This window comes from Myotis nattereri (assembly GCF_964212035.1).
Source record: "Myotis nattereri genome assembly, chromosome: 8".
Taxonomy (NCBI): domain Eukaryota; kingdom Metazoa; phylum Chordata; class Mammalia; order Chiroptera; family Vespertilionidae; genus Myotis; species Myotis nattereri.
This window is the reverse complement of record NC_138083.1, coordinates 29,677,521-29,697,075: the sequence shown is the minus strand read 5'-3', so window position 1 is coordinate 29,697,075 and position 19,555 is coordinate 29,677,521. Positions and strand designations below refer to the sequence as shown.

At 47.5% G+C, this 19,555-nt stretch overlaps 1 protein-coding gene across 2 annotated transcripts in view; it reads right to left on the bottom strand.

Moving 5' to 3' along the window:
• Nucleotides 1-237: 237 nt before the first annotated feature.
• SLC23A2 (solute carrier family 23 member 2) overlaps nt 238-19,555 on the bottom strand; it is a 125,407-nt gene continuing 106,089 nt past the window's right edge. Inside the window, exons 10-17 of one of the 2 annotated variants that reach the window (XM_081096804.1) lie at nt 19,247-19,367; nt 18,583-18,739; nt 14,966-15,113; nt 13,768-13,873; nt 7,198-7,327; nt 6,385-6,522; nt 4,152-4,247; nt 238-2,471 (exon numbers count right to left, since the gene is read on the bottom strand). In XM_081096804.1, the coding sequence (XP_080952930.1) occupies nt 2,239-2,471; nt 4,152-4,247; nt 6,385-6,522; nt 7,198-7,327; nt 13,768-13,873; nt 14,966-15,113; nt 18,583-18,739; nt 19,247-19,367 (1,129 nt within the window). In that variant the 3' untranslated portion in view covers nt 238-2,238. Of the gene's footprint in view, nt 2,472-4,151; nt 4,248-6,384; nt 6,523-7,197; nt 7,328-13,767; nt 13,874-14,965; nt 15,114-16,867; nt 18,740-19,246; nt 19,368-19,555 lie in introns of those variants that run through there. The other variant, XR_013996299.1, reaches the window with a different exon arrangement.

The window sequence follows — 19,555 nt, the reverse complement described above, 5'->3', positions numbered from 1 at the left end:
AAAGCTGAGAAATTTAGATGCTGAGCAGAAATACAAACAGAAGGAACAGAGAGCAAGTCAGTATCAGAGGACTGTCAGCCTGGAGGGCATACCAAGTTAAAGGGATGGAAATGGTTAAGGGATGTGCTTCAAAATAAACTAGGCATCAAATACACATCAAAGAAAAGTAACATACAAAATTAAATGTAATTTATAATCTAAGTTCTTTACTTAATCTGAATAAGGTCTTGGCAAAACAATGAAGTGGTTCCGAAGAGAGTTCTTGCTAGAACAAGCCTTGAAGCCCCCAACTTCCCAGGAGTCAAGGAGGTGACACAGAGGCAGCCAGGGGACAGGAAGGGCACGAGATGGACACAATAGGGCTGAGACCCAGACCCATGGCCCACTGTTGGAGACAGCAACACCCACTGCATTCAAGCCTCAGCCAGGTCAATGAATACACAGGAAGAGAAGCATGACCTCATGAAGTGAGCTCACTACGTTATGTCTCAGAATTTTCTGGCTGAAAAACCTCAAACCAAATTCAAGAAGTTTCTTCCCCCCCCCCTCCCGCCCCCCCCCCCAAAAAAAAGAATTTAGTGTTATGTAATTAGAACTCAACAGAGGGGACCTGCATGCTGCCTTTCTCACCACCACCTTCTTCAGGAACTTAAACAAGACGGCAGCATATGTCCAGGGATCCAACCTTCCCCTCTGCTAAATCAAGACCCAGTGGACATGCCACATGACAACCCACAGAAACCCCCTTACGTCTTAACTGCGAGGAACGACTTGCAAGAGAACCGCAGCGGTGGGTGTACCGGCACGCCCACCATCCGATATGGCAGCTGCTTGGTACCTTCCCCGGCTTCCCTTCTTCACAAAACAAATTCACGTATAAAGTAAGCCACGGTTTCTGGGCTCTGGTCCAGTAGTTAGTTTTGATAAATAGATTAGGCATTACAGTATTTACACGTTCATGGTATCAAGCAATACAACCACAGTAATGGTTACTGGCCCTCAAAAGCCATGACAACAGCTTCCCTGATGGTGTCCACAGCTTTTACAAATGCTGGTTCTTTCCTGCTTTAATGGGAGAAGTGGAGGGGCACAGTAATAAGGATGCAAGGTAAAAGGGTCACGTGGAAAAACACTGATTTCAAAAATCTGCTATAGTCAGTAATATTAAATAGGAATAAAATCTTGTATTTATAGACACACGTGACAATAACCGACATCCACATGCCAGCAGAGCCAAGACACCTATAAACGTCTGGTTGGTGCCCCCGTGTGGCACTCCACACCTGTTGCACCACCAGGAGTGAGAAGCGCCAGAGAGAGTGTCCCAGCTGCTAGTGACGAGAGAGGCCAGTGTGAAAGGTGCTGGCCCAGCCTGGGCCAGGGTGGCACCGAGATAGAGCAGCTGAGAACCAGATACTGGCTTCAAGGTACCTTCCTTGCCCCTCAGTCCCCCAAAACACATTTCCATGCTAATACTCTGTGTACAGACCTTCCCCAAGCAGGTGGGCGTAGGTCTGTACAACAACATGCTGCTGTTTCCCACGGGAGGAGCAGGGAGCGTAGCATCACATTTGACCAGCTGTGGCAATGCGAGGATACTGGTGCCCTTTCACCACAGGAGGGCTCTGTGGTTCAGGCGGAGGACAAATAAAAACAAACAAACCAACAAACCAAGCAGGTCCAGGTGCTTCCAGGACAGAAAGCCCCCAGACCAGGGGTGGGAACCTTTTTTCTGCCAAGGGCCATTTGGATGCTTATAACATCATTCACTTAATTCACTTAATAAAAATTTATGTTGCTATGAAAAAAGCTCCGAGATTTATTGAATTTCGAGTCCTGCCAGAGGTTGCCTTGGCAGGACCGGACGTTCCCCACCCCTGCCCTGGAGGCGGCCTGTAAGAAAGCTAGCATGGGTGGTGGGAGGGGGGCTGAAAACAAGGAACTGCTGTGGAGTTCAGACATCTACTCCCACAGGAGGGCAGGAATTTCAAGTTCAGTGACCACAGCCAGCAGTGGACATTCTCAAGGGCAAGGGGTTGGGGCTTAAATAAGGAGAGAGGTGAGACACTATATTAGACACGATCACCACTCACAACAAAAAAAGCTACTTGCAATCTGTCTTAGCTCTGGGGTACAGAATGTAAATGCAGGTACACAAACATACATGTTACTGCTTGTTGCTCAGCAAGAAACTACAGATCCTGCCTCACTGCGGCCAGGCCACAGGGCAAGCTACGGCTATACCGTGGCCTGCAAGTCCTTGTCCGGACTCCGGCTGTTCGCGCTCTTCCCGAGGCCTTGCCACGTGTAGCCCACGAAGGTTGGGCTGATGGGTAAGTAGCTGAAGCATTTGTATTTTTTAATAATGTTCATGCCGAATGGCAAATCATAAGACTCCATGCCATCAAGCGACTTGCTCCCTTTGCCTATGCCTTTCTTCCATTTCCGGATTCCTCTCTCCTCCGGAGTACCTGCGGGACACACACATCAAAACAAAGCAATGGAGTGTTGAGTTTAGCAGTTCTTCCAGAAGCAGAGAGTCTGACATGCCGTCCCACAGAGCGAACCTAAAGGATGACAGCAAAGCACCCTTGACGGCACTCGGCTATCCAGGGGCCCAACCATGAAATCAAAGAATCGCTAATCCATCCTGTTCCTGGTGCTCCATGTTCAAATGATCTTCCGAGGCCTCTACCTCACCCCATCCTTCCACGTGATGCATATTCTTACTGCAGTTTCTCCTGAGGAAGTCTGGCCCAGGAAGTGTCATTCCTTTCCAGGGTCATTTTGTCAAACTGGCTGTCCAGTCTTCAGAGTCCCTATCCCCTCCCCCAAATCTGCTGCCCAACACTGCAAAAAACAACAACAAAAACCTCTCCCTAAAATGCAAATCTGATCTTGCAAAATGGGACCCCGAGTACTTGTTATACACAATGCCTTCATCAATTGGTTGTGGCAACGCCCCAACCCGGACATTCTGAGTTTTATACTGCTTCCCTCTATTTTAGTGTGCCTGTGTGGATGCTGCACTTGGCTACGCCCCACTTGCCGTGCTCCTGTGAGGATGAACTTCTACTGGTTAACACTCTGGGCTCTGACAGATGAGCCTGGTGCAGAGGAGCACCGTTGCCTGCCCTCAGCTACAACAGGCCATGTAACAATATACCGCTGTGCCCGAGCCTGGGTGATGACCTTAAGTCTATGGTGCAATATTTAGGATCCTCATTATTTTCTTACATCTAAGCTATGTCTCCACCCCGTTGGTGTTTCAGTAACAAAACTGACTTTAACTTCCATCTCTGACTCATATGTCTCTCCCTCAATTAGTTCTGACTTGGGAGAGAAAGGGGGTATTAGTTATTGACCTTCATAAACCTAACACCTTCCACCTATTCATGTATGTGTTCATCCCAGTTCCCACAGCATCCTCTTGATTGAGGATTTGGGGGGGAGGGGGCGGTCGTCTCAATAAGACCTTAAAGCTCAAGAATAAACATTACCCTTTCTTGCTGGCAGGTAAGTCTACCGGTGTTTCTGTGGCATTTACAACAGTACAGAGCAGCCTCTGTAGGAAGCTGGGAAGGCCACAGGTCACATCCTGGTCCACCACCCAATACTTGGCATCTCCCAGCTGAGAAACAAGGGTTATGGGTGTTGGAGAAATGCCGCCTCCCAACCCGTGCCACTCGCTGATCCTGGCAGCAGCCTGTGCCCACTGTCTGCGTGGCATTTGGTCTTAGTTGGCTGACACCTGCCTTAGGAAGGACTTGGACTCATTTAACGGACAGGCTCCCCAAGCAGGAGAAGTGCCAAAGACTGCTGCCAATGAAACCAAACGGCAGGGTGCTGGGCAAGGCTGTGCAGGGAGGGCAGGCAGGCTAGAGTGTGCCCAGGGCAGCCCGCTGCCATTTCACCCCATGCAAGGAATTTCTCTAAAAAGTAGCTCAGCAAGAAGGAAAACAGCTCGATAAGTTTATCAGCAAAAAACTGATTTCATAAAGAAGGCTGGCAGTGTCATCTTAAACCACTTCAGAAAAGAGAGTTTTGACCAGTGATGGCTTTGAACAGACTCACTCTTCCTGCTTCCTATATTTATTTGGCAAAAAAGTAATTCACACAAGTAGTAAGCATGCTGGACATATACCACATACCTGGGATGGTGTTATCCAAAATAAAAGCCACACAGCCTCCGACAAACATAGCCGTTGTGAGGAGAACGTTCAGCACTTGATCAATGCCCGATATCCCTAGAAACAGAACACAGCGGTGGGGTCACTGTCCGCCAGGACACGCCTGGAAAGGAGCGCTGGGGTGGGCACTAGCAGCCAGGCAACGCAGGGCACGAAGCGTGCAGCCCTTGTCCACGTGCAGTAATGCTTTCAACTACTCTGAATACCTTCGCTAAGAACCAGAGGAAAATCCTTAACACCTGATACGGTGTGAAATGTGAAGCCATTGGGGGGTGTTGTTTGCAGATTTAAAAAGAAATCAATATAAAGAAGGCTGTGTCAGGCTGAAAAAATTACAAAGTGAATGAATAATAAGACAATTAAAACATTTGTGGTATCTGCCATCAAAAAAAAGTTTTCAGAATCCTCAGTTACTAATTTGTGCATAGCTTTTAATTAGGAACAACTGGATTTATAAAAATGTCCTTACATGAACCTGATATGTAAAAACATCAAAAGCGGCAAGAATCTCCTTGCTATTAGAAGTTCACATACTTTCTCTATGTAAAACATGAGCCAGCACGTCTACTCGTAGGTGTATACCCCAAAGAATTGAAAACAGTGACTCAAAACAATACGGTCTATTCTCATTATTGGACAATTCTGTGCCTGTGAATTTGCCTACACTAGTTTATTTGTAAGCCCAAGATGCATACTAGGGATGCATTCAGTCATCTGTGGACATGCACAGAGCAGTGAAAAACCTGAGTCGCCCAATACGCATGTTCCCTGCTGGGGTCACACAAGGTGACGCTCTGCCTTCTGCTTCAGCTCGTCCTGTGAACACATGTCCTTTTAGCAGTCTATTCAGCACCACTCGCTTCACATTTCTGTGCTTTTATTGTTGTTGATTTTGCTGATTAGAATGGCCCCCAAGTGTTGTGCTGAAGTGCTGTCTAGTGTCCTAACTGCAAGAGGGCCGTGAGCTGCCTCGTGGAGAAACACCTGTTAGATAAGCTTCATTCAGGCATCAGTTACAGTGCTGTCGGCAGCCTCCCCCTGGGAGCAATGGGCCAGGATTTGCTAATTCCATGCTCACAGAACGTAACTACCAAGAATGAGCACTGATTGTATTGAATATAAACTGTAATTGAAAAATAAAATTTTAAAAAATCGATTGGACTGAATATCAAATTTCATAATAGCACTAGTCACAACAGTCAGAAGGTAGAAACAACCCAAATGTCCATCAATGAATAAATAGATGAACGGATTATGGTATATGCATACAATGGCATAATATTTAGCCGTAAAATGAATGAAATACTTATACATGCTAGAACATGGATCCATCTCGAAAACATGATGCTAAGTGAAAGAAGCCAGGCCTGCCTCACAGGATTCCATTTATATGAAATATAAGAAGAGAGAAGCCCAGACACAGAAAGCAGGATGCTGGCTGCCAGGGGCTGGGAGAAGAGGGAGGCAGGGATTAACTTCTTCATGGTCTTTATTTTGGGTGGTGAGGTCGTTTTAAAAACTAGGTGTGAGATGGTGGTTATACAACATTATGAATGTACTAAAATGCCACTCAACCATTCACTTTAAAATGGTCAATTTTATGTTATGTGAATTTCCCCTCAGAAAATGTAAGTATGTACAGATAAAATGGTCCCCAATTCCATATAAAATGTTGGCAACAATGGCTATTTCTTAAGATGGTTCCCCTTTACTCATTCCCCATGACATTGGGGAATTAAAATTAAAAGAAAGGGTCTGAAAGGTTCATCTTGAATTCAAAGTAGCTATAATTCCTGTAGAAAAACAAGTATTTCAAAGTCTACAGAGCTTCAAGGAATTATAAACTTCAACACAGCCTTAGTCTGAGAAATCTAAGCTTTTACTTTTACACACAGGCATTCTCCTGAAGGCGAGGGTCCTGGTGGTGAAAAGAGAGACCTTGACATGTATGTTAGCTGCATGCACACGCCAGCTCATGTGGGAAGTGCAAAGGCCTTCCAGATAAAGTGCAGCAAAGTGAGATTCAAATGAAACACGCAGGTGAACGTTCGCCAAACCAATCCTGAAGTTCCCACATCCTCTCTGACCCGTGGTGAGCTGTTCGAAAACTGGTGGCTCTGGTTCCAACACCCCTCCCCACCCAACCCCCCTACCCCCCCGCCCCTGGCCAAGATTCAAGGCCCGTTTTTCCTACCTGTGACAAGAGGGTTCTGCCTGAGGTAACTTGGAAGGACGAGCCCAAAGAAGATGGAAAATCCAAGCACAAAGAGGTTCCGGGAAGAGTTTAAATCAATAAACTGCAGGTTAGAGAGTCCAACGGCTGTGATCATTCCTGGAAAGAAAACATCAGCTAGGAAGTTCCAGTCCCCACACGGAAGAGCTTACACTACAGCCCGGGGGACAGATGACTCAGCTGCTGAAGACAGACTCCCTACGGTGCCCTTCCTCTGTCCCATCAGAAACAGGTCAGAAACCAGGCAAGGGCAGGACGGGGGCGTGGCGAGCTGGCCGCTCGGCCTGTGCGGAGGCGTAAGCAGCACACTGTTCTAAGGCTGTGAGGCTTCCTTTAGACCACGCAGTAAACTATGGACACGGGTTCCCCCTTGACACGTCTATGCAAACATGGCTATTAAATTGGGAAACCCACCCAAAGAGCTGGTCCCTGATTACAACTACTAAATGGCACAGAGACCCACTGTAAAAACGGTCTGTTTTAAACAGTCCATTCAGTTAAATCGCCAATTAAAGAGATTATGTCATCCTATTTTTCCTAGACTAAATATTCTACCTTTGGTTGTACCTTCAACATAAATTCAACTCAAAGAGTGATACAGATTTTTAAGTTTTAAATGTCTATCCTTTTATATTATAAAATAGAAATGTATTGCTACCTCCAGTCTTACTGAAGAGATTTAGCAAAAAAACCATAATCTCTATGAAAAATTAGCAAAGAAGAAGAAAAGGAGCCTCAGAGGGGCAGCCCACCATCAAGGAAATGGCCTTTTACCAAAGAGAGTGCAGAAGAGGGCGCCAAGCACAGGGTCCGGCAGGGAGGCGAAGAGGGCGCTGAACTTGCCGATCATGCCCAAGGCCAGCATGAGGGCGGCCCCGTACTGTATCACCCGGCGGCTGCCGACCTGCAGGACAGAGGCAGAGGCAGGTGTTCAGTTCAACATGAATTCCCCAGCCGCTTGGGGCAAATGTAACAAAACTCTTATTCAAAATCTAGATGATTCTAAAAATATTTAGTTAAGAGGGATCAGTCTCATTTCATGAGGATTGATCTCAATGTACAATTACTATAAATTACTATAAAGCACCCAGAGTAAGAAGATTCCCACTACCTTTCCTTGTTCCCATTGGGCTCCTTCTCCCGCCATGACTCTGGGGAGGGGGCGGGGCAGGACTTAGTTCTGCTTCTCTGAGCCCTGGCTGCTGTCCCGTGGTGCGGACCTGCTCCTAGGAGCGCTCAGGTCCTGCATTTCTAATGCCCACAGTCACTGGCAGGGACTAACTTTTAGTGTATCAAATGCGAAACGTAAAAGCTAACTTTTGCTTCTTCTCCACGTCCTTTGGGTTTCTAGCATCACCCTTCACTCAGCAAGTTAACCTACTCAAAGCAATGCAGCCTCAACAACCCCATCTTCCCTGAACCCTGAGTCAGACAAAACCCCAATATTTCTGGAACCTCCTCATGGTGTCTTTCCCATTAGAGTGACACAGCCTAGAGCAGCGGTCGCCAACCTTTCAGACCTAACGGACTACCAGTGGTCCACGGACCACTGGTTGGCGACCATTGCTCCAAAGGTTTCCTTAAACCAGCAGTCGCCAACCTTTAGGACCTCATGGACCACCAGTGGTCGGCGGACCACTGGTTGGTGACTGCTGGCCTACAGGACAAGGCCCAGAATTCTCGAGGCCCACTGCCTGGCTGGCATCTCCACTCCACCTCTATCCACGTGACCTGGGCAAGCTACTCAACCTCATTGGGTGTCAGGATGCTAAACCTGTGGTTTTGCTTTAAGGGTTAAATGAGATGATGTATAAAATAGTTTGAACAGCACCTGGCAGCATCAGGCTATTAGATAGCCTCCCACTGGGCCTGCTGCCTCTGGCTTTCCTCCGTCTCTCTGTCCAGTGGTAAAGGGGCCTTTCAAACACACTGGGAAGTCAGTCCTCTGCACAAGTCCTCTGGTGCTCATGAATTAAAACAAGTCTCAGGCCCTTGCACACCGGCAAGCTCCCTAACTCCTCCCCCACCCCCAGGCCCTGCCCCATCATGCTGCCTGCCCCTCGGTGTACCAGGCCAGCCCAGGCCTATCTACCTGGAACACCCTTTCCCCCAGCCCCCTTCTGGCTGGTTCCCAGACACATCCTTCAAAACACTACCCAAATGTGACCTCCTCCACAAAGCCTTCCTCCATTCCAAGGCTCCCCCCACATCCCCCCTCCATGCACCCTTGGCTTTTGCAGCACCTCTTATCATTTCACTGTGGTCTCATCTTTATCTGTTACATCTGATCTCGGCCTTCTAGAAGCTACCATCTAGCCCACTGCACCCAGGCAGCGGAGGTGGAGATGGCACTGGGTTCAAGAACCCTGTGTTTCGGCTTCTACTTTGTGCTGCCTCTCCCAGGAAGACACGCTGATACATAGGAGGTTCCAGAATGTTTGGGGGAATGTTCACTGGCTTTAAGTATGACTTACAGTGAGAAAATGGCTACTTACACTTGGGTTAATTGTGGCGAAATGGAACTTAAGATCCAGTCCCTCGATTGTACTCATCACATTTCAAGTGCTCCCCAGGGGCCTGTGGCTGGTGGCCCACATGTGACCGCACAGATGCTGAACTCTGCCCCCACCCCCGCACCAGGTGCAGAACACTGCCCCCACCGCACAGGTGCAGAACACCGCCCCCACCGCACAGGTGGAGAACACCACCCCCACCGCACAGGTGGAGAACACTGCCCCCACCGCACAGGTGCAGAACACCACCCCCACCCCCACACCAGGTGCAGAACACCACCCCCACCCCCACACCAGGTGCAGAACACCGCCCCCACCGCACAGGTGGAGAACACCACCCCCATGCACAGGTGCAGAACACCGCCCCCACCCCCACCGCACAGGTGCAGAACACCGCCCCCACCCCCACACCAGGTGGAGAACACCGCCCCCACCGCACAGGTGCAGACCACCGCCCCCACCCCCACACCAGGTGGAGAACACCACCCCCATGCACAGTGTTCTGCTGGGTGATGCTGGGCCAGAGCGTCCAACAGCCTCTCTAGGGACCCAAGGATCAGCTGATTAAGAGTCAGTGGACTCTCATGGTGCAGATTGCTGTCTCGACTGTTTCAATCTCCGGCTCCTCCCACACAGCACCAAATGCAGGGAAGCAGTGAAAAGGATCAGGAAACTGGCGAATCCAGTAAAAATGACCTGTGCTTGGCTGTATTACATGATAAGGAACACTTTCATTTATAAATGGCTCATTTTTCAGCAAACACTTTAAGGACCTACTATGTGACTACCACTTGTTAGACTGGGGGGTGGAGGGCAGATACAGAGATGAGTAAGTCACAAGCTTATGATGAAAGTCTAGTACTGCTGCAGTCTCTCTGTGTGGGAACCCAGTGGGGGAAAACTGAAGAATTGGAAAGGGGTCCCCAGAGATGGTCTTGCGGGATGAATTCATTGGAGGAAGACCAACCAGGTAAACAACCTGTGCAAAGACCACCTCCCAGCAGGGTCAGGCAGCCCTGCAGGTGTGCAAGGAGAGGGACAGGCCGGCCTCTGGGATGCCTGAAACAATAAATCCTACAGGAAAACCATGCATGGAAGGATGATCCACCTTAGATGCGGACAAAAAAAAACAAACCACCACCACAACAAAAACAAAGCAGCAATGGAGCCATTCTTGTGTTTAACGAATATGAACTGAATCCTATTATATACTGATGCTCCAAACACAGCTCTAAAAGCCCTGCTTCGCCCTGGCCAGCACCGGCTCAGTTGGCTGAGCTCTGTACTGTGCACAGAAAGGTTGCCAGTTGCCGGTTGATTTCTGGTCAGGGCATATGCCTGGGTTGTGGGCTCGATCCCAGGTAGGGGGTGTACAGAAGGAAGCCAATAGATGTTAAGCTCTCACATCAATGTTTCTCTTACTCTCTCCCTCTCCCTTCCTCTCTCGCTCTAAAATTCCATTTAAAAATCGTAAAACAAAACAAAAAATTCCTGCCTCCCATTGCTGACAAAGAGCCTTTCGTCTACTTTCCTGCTGCCCACCTCCCTCCTGACCTCCTTCCTGAACTTCGGCTCTGCCTGTAGGGCCATCATTTCCGACTTTCCAAAGGCTTTGCACAGTGTGGAATGCAGCATAGGAGTCATGGTGCTCACTCTGTTTCTAGAAATAAACTTTGAGCTACATATTGAGGAATAGGATGAAGAAATAATACACAGTGACTATAGTCGAGCTGCCAAATTACTAAAATCAAGCTGGTTGAGGCAGGAGGAAATGAGCTTTTTCTTGTTCTCATTAGCCTGGGAGCTTAAACTTTTGAACTTTCCAGTCCTGTGTCAATCCCCGGATATACATACACCAGACCTCCAGGAAACCCTCTGATGACCCCCTGAAGGACTCATGTATCCAGACCACCTGACATCCATTATCCCAACCACACCTCCTGGCACCTATCTTTCTGACCTCCTGACATCTGATAACCATTCTGGACCAATCCTAGGGCTAAGAACGCAGGACTGATAATTGTCAAGAGTATCGTTTTTATTGTAAGAACTCTTAAATGTTCCTTCTTCTTCATAATACTTCTAGGTTTTTGTTTAGCTGTATTCCCGATCTGCAAACTCTAAGACCCTTGAATAAATATCATTTATTTCTAGCCAAAGCCTTCAGCCCGTTTTGCGTTCACTCGACAATATCATAGGAAGACGATATCAATAGCTTACTGTATGTATACCCACCTCATGGTGGACTCTGCTAAGTGCTTTACATCAAGTTATTAATTCCAGAGCCTTGCATACTATCTTGGAAACTCAGAGAGATGACCTCACATTGGGAAAGTGATGGGGCCAGGACCGAAATCCAAAGCAGCCACCACCCCCATGCCTGCCCCTCTCTGTGGACACACATGGGCACACACACAGTGGAGAAGTCCTGCCTGTGAACCTGACCCCTTAGGACTTCAGAACACAATGGGGTAAGCAGCCTCTACTCCTGATCAAGCAGGTTAGTATGTCCATGGCCATGGAAATCCATGACTGGATAAAGAGGAGCTACTATTAGAGTTGCCAGGAAACGGGGGCAGACTCTCTGCGAGAGCCACAGGTCACCCTCTTCCTATATGCCCTGGGATTCTGATGCAGGGGCCCAGGCCAGAGCCACTCGACAGAACTTTACACACTGATGGGAATATTCTGTATCTGTGCTGTCCTATAGCAGCCACTGGCCACAAGTGACCACTGAGGCCCTGAAAGGTGGCTAGTGTGGCCAAGGAACTAAATCTTTTGTTTTAACTAATTTACACTTAAATGGCCACATGTGGCTACTGACTACCATACTGGACAGTTGCTGGAAACTACCCATTGTCTACACTATCAGGAAAGTGCAAACAAGGAATCTAGAAAGCTAATGGACCTTTTGGCAAGGGCTAAACTATGCTCCGATTGTTCTGTCTAGACAATGGTGGCTCAAGCAATTTCCTGACCTAATAGTCTCAAAGTAAATCTTTACTAATATTTACTGACCTTTAAGATAGTCTGTGCCCTAACCTGTTTGGCTCAGTGGATAGAGCGTCGGCCTGCAGACTGAAAGGTCCCAGGTTCAATTCTGGTCAAGGGCATGTACCTTGGTTGCGGGCACATCCCCAGTAGGGGGTGTGCAGGAGGCAGCTAATCGGTTTCTCTCTCATCGATGTTTCTAACTCTCTATCCCTCTTCCTTCCTCTCTGTAAAAAATCAATAAAATATATATTAAAAAAAAAAAAAAGATTGTCTGCTACCAGAATTGCTGCCTGACTAAGGGCAATATGTGTATCCAAAATTGAATTCAAGGTTGGCAGGGCGCGGGCACCAGTGAAGCCTTCCCTCTTGAGAAAGACTCTCCGCCTGGCCCCCTGTAATTTCCAAATTCTTACTTCTTGTCTAGTCTCGTCATTTGTGCGTGGCCCTTCTCCGGGTCCCGAACCCAAGCCACGCAGGACGTGGCTGTCACAATCCTTCGCAGACAGTGCAGACTAGAATCGTCTGATGTCAGACCTCAGTTCTACTCAGCAAAGGACTCGCCCTTCAGCTGGATAAGAGGCAGACCACAGCCCAGAACCTGCGCCTCTTCTAGATGGGACCTCCCATCAGCTACATGGCTCAGGCCACAGAGAAAGAAGGCTGCTGCCAGTCCCACTTTCCCACCAAGGCAGCTGTGCAAGATGACTGGATTGTACCATCTAGACAAGGCGATGAAAACCGATTCCAGGGCTGACGCTGTCCTTGAATGGATGCAGCCTTTGCCTGAGGTGAGTAACCCAAAGGGATTCGGAAGGAAAATCAATTTAGCTCATTGAAAATCAGCGCTGGCAGGTTGTCTTTCAGAATAAGCTGGCACCATTCAAACTGTAATAAAGGAATTCTTCCCCTGACCACCTCAGTCCTATCTTAGGAGGAACCTCAGCGAGCAGCACCACTTCTTCCTACAGTGACCCTGTTCCTGTGTGTTCCGAAGGGGCACAGAAAGGGAGCTGGCTCAGTAAACTGTCTTCCCCTAAGAGTCCCTTCGTCTACAATTTTATGTTGATGTTATTTCAGATCAGTTCCATGTGTACAGGTTCACGCAGCAAACTGGCTAAAGAGCGAGTGAGCCTGGCCAGCGTGGCTCAGTGGTTGAGCATCGACCTACGAACCAGGAGGTCGCAGTCTGATTCCCGGTCAGGGCACATGCCCAAGTGCTGAGCTTGATCCCCGGTGTGGGGCATGCAGGAGGCAGCCAATCAATGATTCTCTCATCACTGATGTTTCTCTCTCTCTCCCTTCATCTCTGAAATCAATAAAAATAAATAAAAGTGAGTGACTTGTGCCCCATTGGTGTCCATGTGAGACACCCTGTGCAGCGTTGGTTCTCACCACTGGCAGCAACAGACCCAATGGTGGCACTAGCGGCTAGAGGAAGTGCCCATCAGGCAGCCCTCACATGCCCTGCATCAGAAGCAACGGGCAGCAGGTGGCGCCATCTGCACGCATGAGGCTGAGCTCTGTGATGGCCCCCCCCCAACTTACAGGAAAACCAGCGGTGTGTATTGGGCATGGCCTGCACCCTCTTACCTGAATTTACAGTCAAGATCCATCAAACTCAATATTTGGTTTCTTTTTATCTGGCTAAAGAATCTCAAAGAAGACCGTTTAATAAGCCAGCATTCCAAAAATCCATCAACAACAACAGAAGGAGATGGGGGTGGGGAGATGATCTCAGAATTGGAGGCCTTCCCTGTGGAACTCATGTGGTCAGACCGATCAGTGAAATGGATCAACGCTTCGTGACCCAACCATTTAATTAGTAAAATGTTTGTACCTTAGTAATTCCCAAAACTCCAATGTTGGGACTGGATGAAGTAGAGCCATTCCCAGTACCAAATATGCCATCGAGAACACAGGAGAGACCCTCCACGAAAATCCCCCTAAAATGTAAAGGAATGGGGCAAAAAGAAACATTCATTCAATGGGGGAACACTCTGCGATAGGCTCTAAGTGGCCATGACCCAAAGGTCTGGGCCACAGATCTGCAGCCTCTGCACGCCTGGGAGGGGTAACAAGGCAGCCTCAAGCCCCATGCCAGACCTCCACGCTCAGCTTTGAAAGCACCTCTGTGAACCTCCCATTAGACACAGGTGTTTAAACAGCATTCCAAATTAAAAGCTTTTAGCCAGAAAACAGAGTCATTTGTTGGGATCTAAGACAAATATAGGCCGTCCATAGATTTGATTCCTCTGCTATTAATATATAGTTTCACCAGGAAGGACATGCTTTGTAATTCTGTAAACATTAACACTTTTTAAAAGAATCAACATACAAGTAATTTAATCATATGCAACAGCTCACCTGGGGAAAGACATAAATCCAGGACTGACACCCCTTACAGAACCAACATAAGAAATGCTGCCCTAGCTGGTTTGGCTCAGTGGATAGAGTGTGAGCCTGTGAACTGAAAGGTCCCAGGTTCGATTTGGGTCAAGGCCACATGCCCAGGTTTCGGGCTCCATCCCCAGTAGGGGGCGTGCAGGAGGCAGCCAATCAATGATTCTCTCTCATCATGATGTTTCTATCTCTCTCCCACTTCCTCTCTGAAATCAATTTAAAAAAAGTTTTTTTAAATTGTAAATGTGAAGAGATGACACAGCATCCACCCTTTAGAACAGCTGAGGAAAACAGGAATAAAGGGGACATACACCCATGACCCCAAGCCAAGCAAGTAACAGTGGTGGTGTCTGGCCTGTGTTTAGATGAATTTAAGGTCTAGAGTGACCTCAGAGAATGTCTTCTGCCATTGTCACTGTGAAGAAGAAAGGGTGAGAATTCTGCTCATTGTTACAAGTGAGGAAACGAGGGCAAAATTAGGGCAGTGACTTGTCTGAAGACAAAAAGCCAAGGAAGAGCCCTGTTCTTGCCTGCCTCCATGCTGAAACTCTTGGTTTCTTCTCCAGGATTATCCAAACCAAAGCTAACAAGTGAGGCGGTGGCCCAGTGAGTTCCCTGTGTCCTCAGGAACGCACCTGTTTATTGCGTGGACGGGCGGCGGCGGGGCACAGGACAGCCTTGCGCAGGCGTAGTAGTCCCCGATAGACTCGATGATACTGGAGACGACAGCGCTGAGCATGCCAATGACACCAGCCGCAGAGATGGTGGGCAGGCCCCACTGAACTGCGGAAAGACGACAAACGTGAAATCCTCACCTCCTTGGAGGGGCAGGCAAACGTTACCGCGCACCAAGTCATTCAGAACGCCCAAGGACTCCACAAGGTCCACTCAGAATCTGAAGCGCACGGTGGAAACTTGATGTTTACTAGTACACCTACATCACCAATGGCTGGGTGCCTGGAAGGGCTCCTTGAGTCGGATGAAGATGCCCATCACCAGGCTCGGCCTGCTCTATGTCCTTATTTAAAAGACACTGTTTGGCAGAAAGAGGTGGGTGCTTCTCTTCCTGCTTCAAAGCCAGTGTCTAAATTACAATTTAAACAGTCTGCTGTGTTGGGATAGAAGTTCGTATTTTTACGAATTTAACCCTGCTATGCAAAAGGTCTTTAACCCTGCTGTGCAAAGTATGGTACAAACCAATGGTGCCCTTGCTCTGGGACTGGCATCAAGTGAAAAGTCACCAGTTAGCCCTAACTGGTTTGGCTCAGTGGATAGAGCGTCAGCCTGGGGACTGAATGGTCCCAGGTTCGATTCCGGTCAAGGGCATGTACCTTGGTTGTGGTCACATCCCCAGTAGGAGGCGTGCAGGAGGCAGCTGATCGATGTTTCTCTCTCATCGATGTTTCTAACTCTCTACCCCTCTCCCTTCCTCTCTGTAAAAAAAAAATCAATAAAATGTATTAAAAAAAAAAAGTCACCAGTTAAATTTAGATCCCAACAACAGAGCATGGGACAAGGTGCAGATAACCCTTCCCAAGTGTTAGAGCAGCACTTTTCATATTTTTTATTTAAACCATGTTATGGAAAATTAAATGATTTATTTAAGAAAGCAAAGAGAAGTCCCCAGGAAGCTTCAATTTGAGGATCTGGATTTGGTTCCTTCTTCATTAGATGTACTTTGAACAGAAAAAAATCTCTTTGGACTTTCCAAGCCATAGATCTTAATAAAAATACCATGAGGAGCTTTCACTGTGAAGGTGAATAGACTTCTTTGATAAAGTACCTAGACCTTCTTCCCTGGAACCATTAGTTATAATATAGTCACTAAGGAAAAAAGCAGTGGGAAGAGGAAGATGGATAAGATAAAATGGTCTCCTGTGCAGGGGCCATTAAGGTCGTTTGATGAATGATCCAAGAGCAGTGTAATGGTTAGACATCAAAGGGAGGCAACCCAAACTGGGTCACGGCAAGAGGAAGTTGGGAAGGCAGGAAGAGGGCAATCCCTGTCTGGAGAGTCTAGAGAGCAAGAGCTGAGTGGAGAGGGCATTCAGAAGGGCAGCGCCCACCCATCAGCAGGTGGGCAGGCATGGTTAGGAGGGCTCCATGCGCCACCTAGAGGCGACTGGCCTCTGTCTCAGAGGTAATGGGGAGCAACTTCAAGTTTGGGAAGAAAAAGGTGACAGACACATGAAGTCCGATGTGCCCAATATGCCTGGAGTGTGCATGAGGACAGAACTAACTGCTCCCACCTGGGCTACTTCACTCCATGGGAGCAGACAGAGGACTCAGAGGCCCGTGGTCAGAGGGTCAAGGTACACGTCCACGGGCAACGGCCCAGCACGCTCTATGCCTACCCTAAGCGGGCTTGGTCAACAGCTCATCTCCGGTGGGTTTGGATCAGATTTTTCTCATGCAGTTAATTTCTTTATCAAGCAACATTTTGTATTTTTAATATACTTTCTATTTGTTGCTGATGTCATGTTGTGGTTTCAGTTTAGTGTCTTGATTTAGGGGAGAAATTTTTATTTCATTTTGTTACTTACTATTTTTTCAGAAATTGCCTTTTACTCTAACTGTTTTCTATTTTTTTCCCCCTTGTGCCTGAAGTCCTTAATTTTGATCTATAAGATCCTTATTCCATCTACTTCAACATTTTAAATTTGTAATCTTTTACATGTTGGACCTTTTTTCTTCAGATTATATATATTTAAAACCTTGTTGGCTTCCAGCCTTCTATATTTACTGTTGTTTCATCTCTCCTTTATTTACAGCAGGGTTTCTCAACCTCAACACTGGTGACATTTTGGGCCCCAAATCTGTATTTTAACAGCCAGTTCAGGAAATTCTTAGCATGCTAAAGACAGAACATAAAGACAGTGACATATTTGAAAGCTGGACTCCAAACTAAGCCAAATCCACCTGGCTTTCTGGGGTAGCTTTTCCCTGGGCAATACAGCAGCTCACGCAGTTGGGGGTGACAGGATGGGAGCCAGACAGCAGTCTCTCAGCTGCTTCTCCAAGGAGCCCACCTGCGTCCTCTCAGGAGCCACCTGCACAGGTGGAGGACCACCCAGCATGTGCCGTGGGGGCTTCCTCCTACTTGCCCTCCCAGGCCACCTCCTGGCTGCCTCAACAACTGGCTTTTAATCTCTTTATCTCAGATTAGATGTATACTTGAGCCCCGATGCACAAAATTTGTGCAAGGGGCTCAGCCCTGCCACCGGGCTTTGTCCGGAAGGACGTCTGATCTAATTAGCATATTATGCTTTTATTATTATAGATTTATGAACTATGCATTTTTTTAAAAAGGAGAGGAGTACATTATGTACATACCTATATACTTGGCCATATGATCTGATGAAAGTGTTATTTTAGAAAGGCTACATTTTTTTAAGTGTTTGTAAATGTGTCAAGAACAGAAAGGACAACTGCCAATGTTGCCATCATTTAACAGGCGTACAACAGCTGTCTCTGACCCAGTCCTAATATTCTTGGCCTTTCCTGCTTTCTCTCCTTGTCATTATAAAACACGAAAATGTGTCTGCTACGAGCAGGGGAACAAACAAGCTCAGGCTTCTCTAACTAAGCCCCAAATGTCAGAACGGAGTCTACGCCACAGAACAACTCAGCGTTTATAACGACTGGGAGGGGTCTTCCCAGCACAAGTGAATCCAAATGATACCTCTGCTGGGGACTGCCTCCCCCACCACCTTGCCAAGAGTTATCCAACACTTAAATCTTAACTTATGATCCATCTTCCATGCACTTGTGAATATCAGTTTACCTCTGACAGCTGGACCAAATTTTAAAAGATTAGAGCTCCCCATTATAAGATTATACAAATCCCATCATGCTTGAGCAGTTTGCTTGCTAATCTTCAGGACCCTCCCACTCCAGTCTGCTCACTTCAGAGGCTTGGGCCTGGGTACATGGCTCTGTACTTGTGTTTCTATGAGCTGCCCTTAAATCCAGGCCACCAGACCTCAAACCTGGCAAGATCCTCATGTCTAGGATTTCACCCTAGTGGAACCCAAAGAACCAACTAGCTAACCTGAGAAGGGAGCTGGTTAGTCTCTCTGTGTTCATGAAGGGACAGGACCTCCCTTCTCTGGGGGCTGAATCCTCTAATGACCAGAATGCTAAGACCTACAGGGACGAGAAGGCTTCTCCTGCTGCAGAGCCTTCTGCTAACTTCCAAGGCCTCTCAGTTGCCCTCATGAGTTCCTGACCCCCCTGCCACGAGAATACTTACAGGGGTACGGAACCTTAAACCACGGGGCCACCAGAAGCACGCCCTGCCGGGCGTCTGTTCGAGCGTAGAAGCCATACTTGGTGCTGTCGGGAGGGAAGACATCTGTCACTGTGAAAATGAAGCAGAGCAGCCAGGACACAAGGATGGCCAGGATGATCTGAAAGGGTCAAAACAAAGGCTCTGTTAGCCACAGAGGGGGCCGGCTGCTGCCAAAACGTATGCCTTCCTACAGTCTGAGTGCCACAGCCCAGAACCCACCGTTGCCACTATTTCGCTCAAAACACCCATAACAGATCTGCTGAAAGCCTATTGCTTGAATGGGCTCAGATTTAGAGAGAAGAGTTGTCTGCAGGTAAAGTTACTTTCACCCTAAGTCTGGCTAATAAAATAAAGATAACGGACAGTGTCCCTCAGAGGCAGCGTGGAACCAGACCGCCCTCAGTCCCAGGACAGCCAATGTCCCCCTAAAGGATTTCAGAATCGGAAGCTTCTGCCACTTTCAGACTGGAAGTCCACAGCAAGTTGGGGGGGGTCATTAGTACCCCAATGTCACCACACAGCCTAGGGCCCCTGCACAGACCTGCTGAAACCCTCCTTTCACTTAAACATTTTACATCATGAACCAAAGGCAATATATCAGGAGTAAAAAAAAGTAACTACTTACAGGGAACATTTTGAAAAGCTGTAACTTGTACGCAGTCCATCCTTTCTTGGACTTGTAAATTGGGAGGGGAAATTTAACATTTCTGGCATATTGAGAAAACAGTAATACAAGGAAAATTGTCCTGAGGAGAGAGAGAGAAAATAAACTAGTTTCAAAGCTGTTTGTCTGTATTTTAAAATATTACTCAAACCTTCAATGGCAAAGTGATCACATATGTTCAACTCACTTCTCTAGAAAGAGGCTAGTCCTCTGAACTATTACTTGGAAAATCATATATTTTGTAAAGGCCATTTCTAAAAAGATATCAGA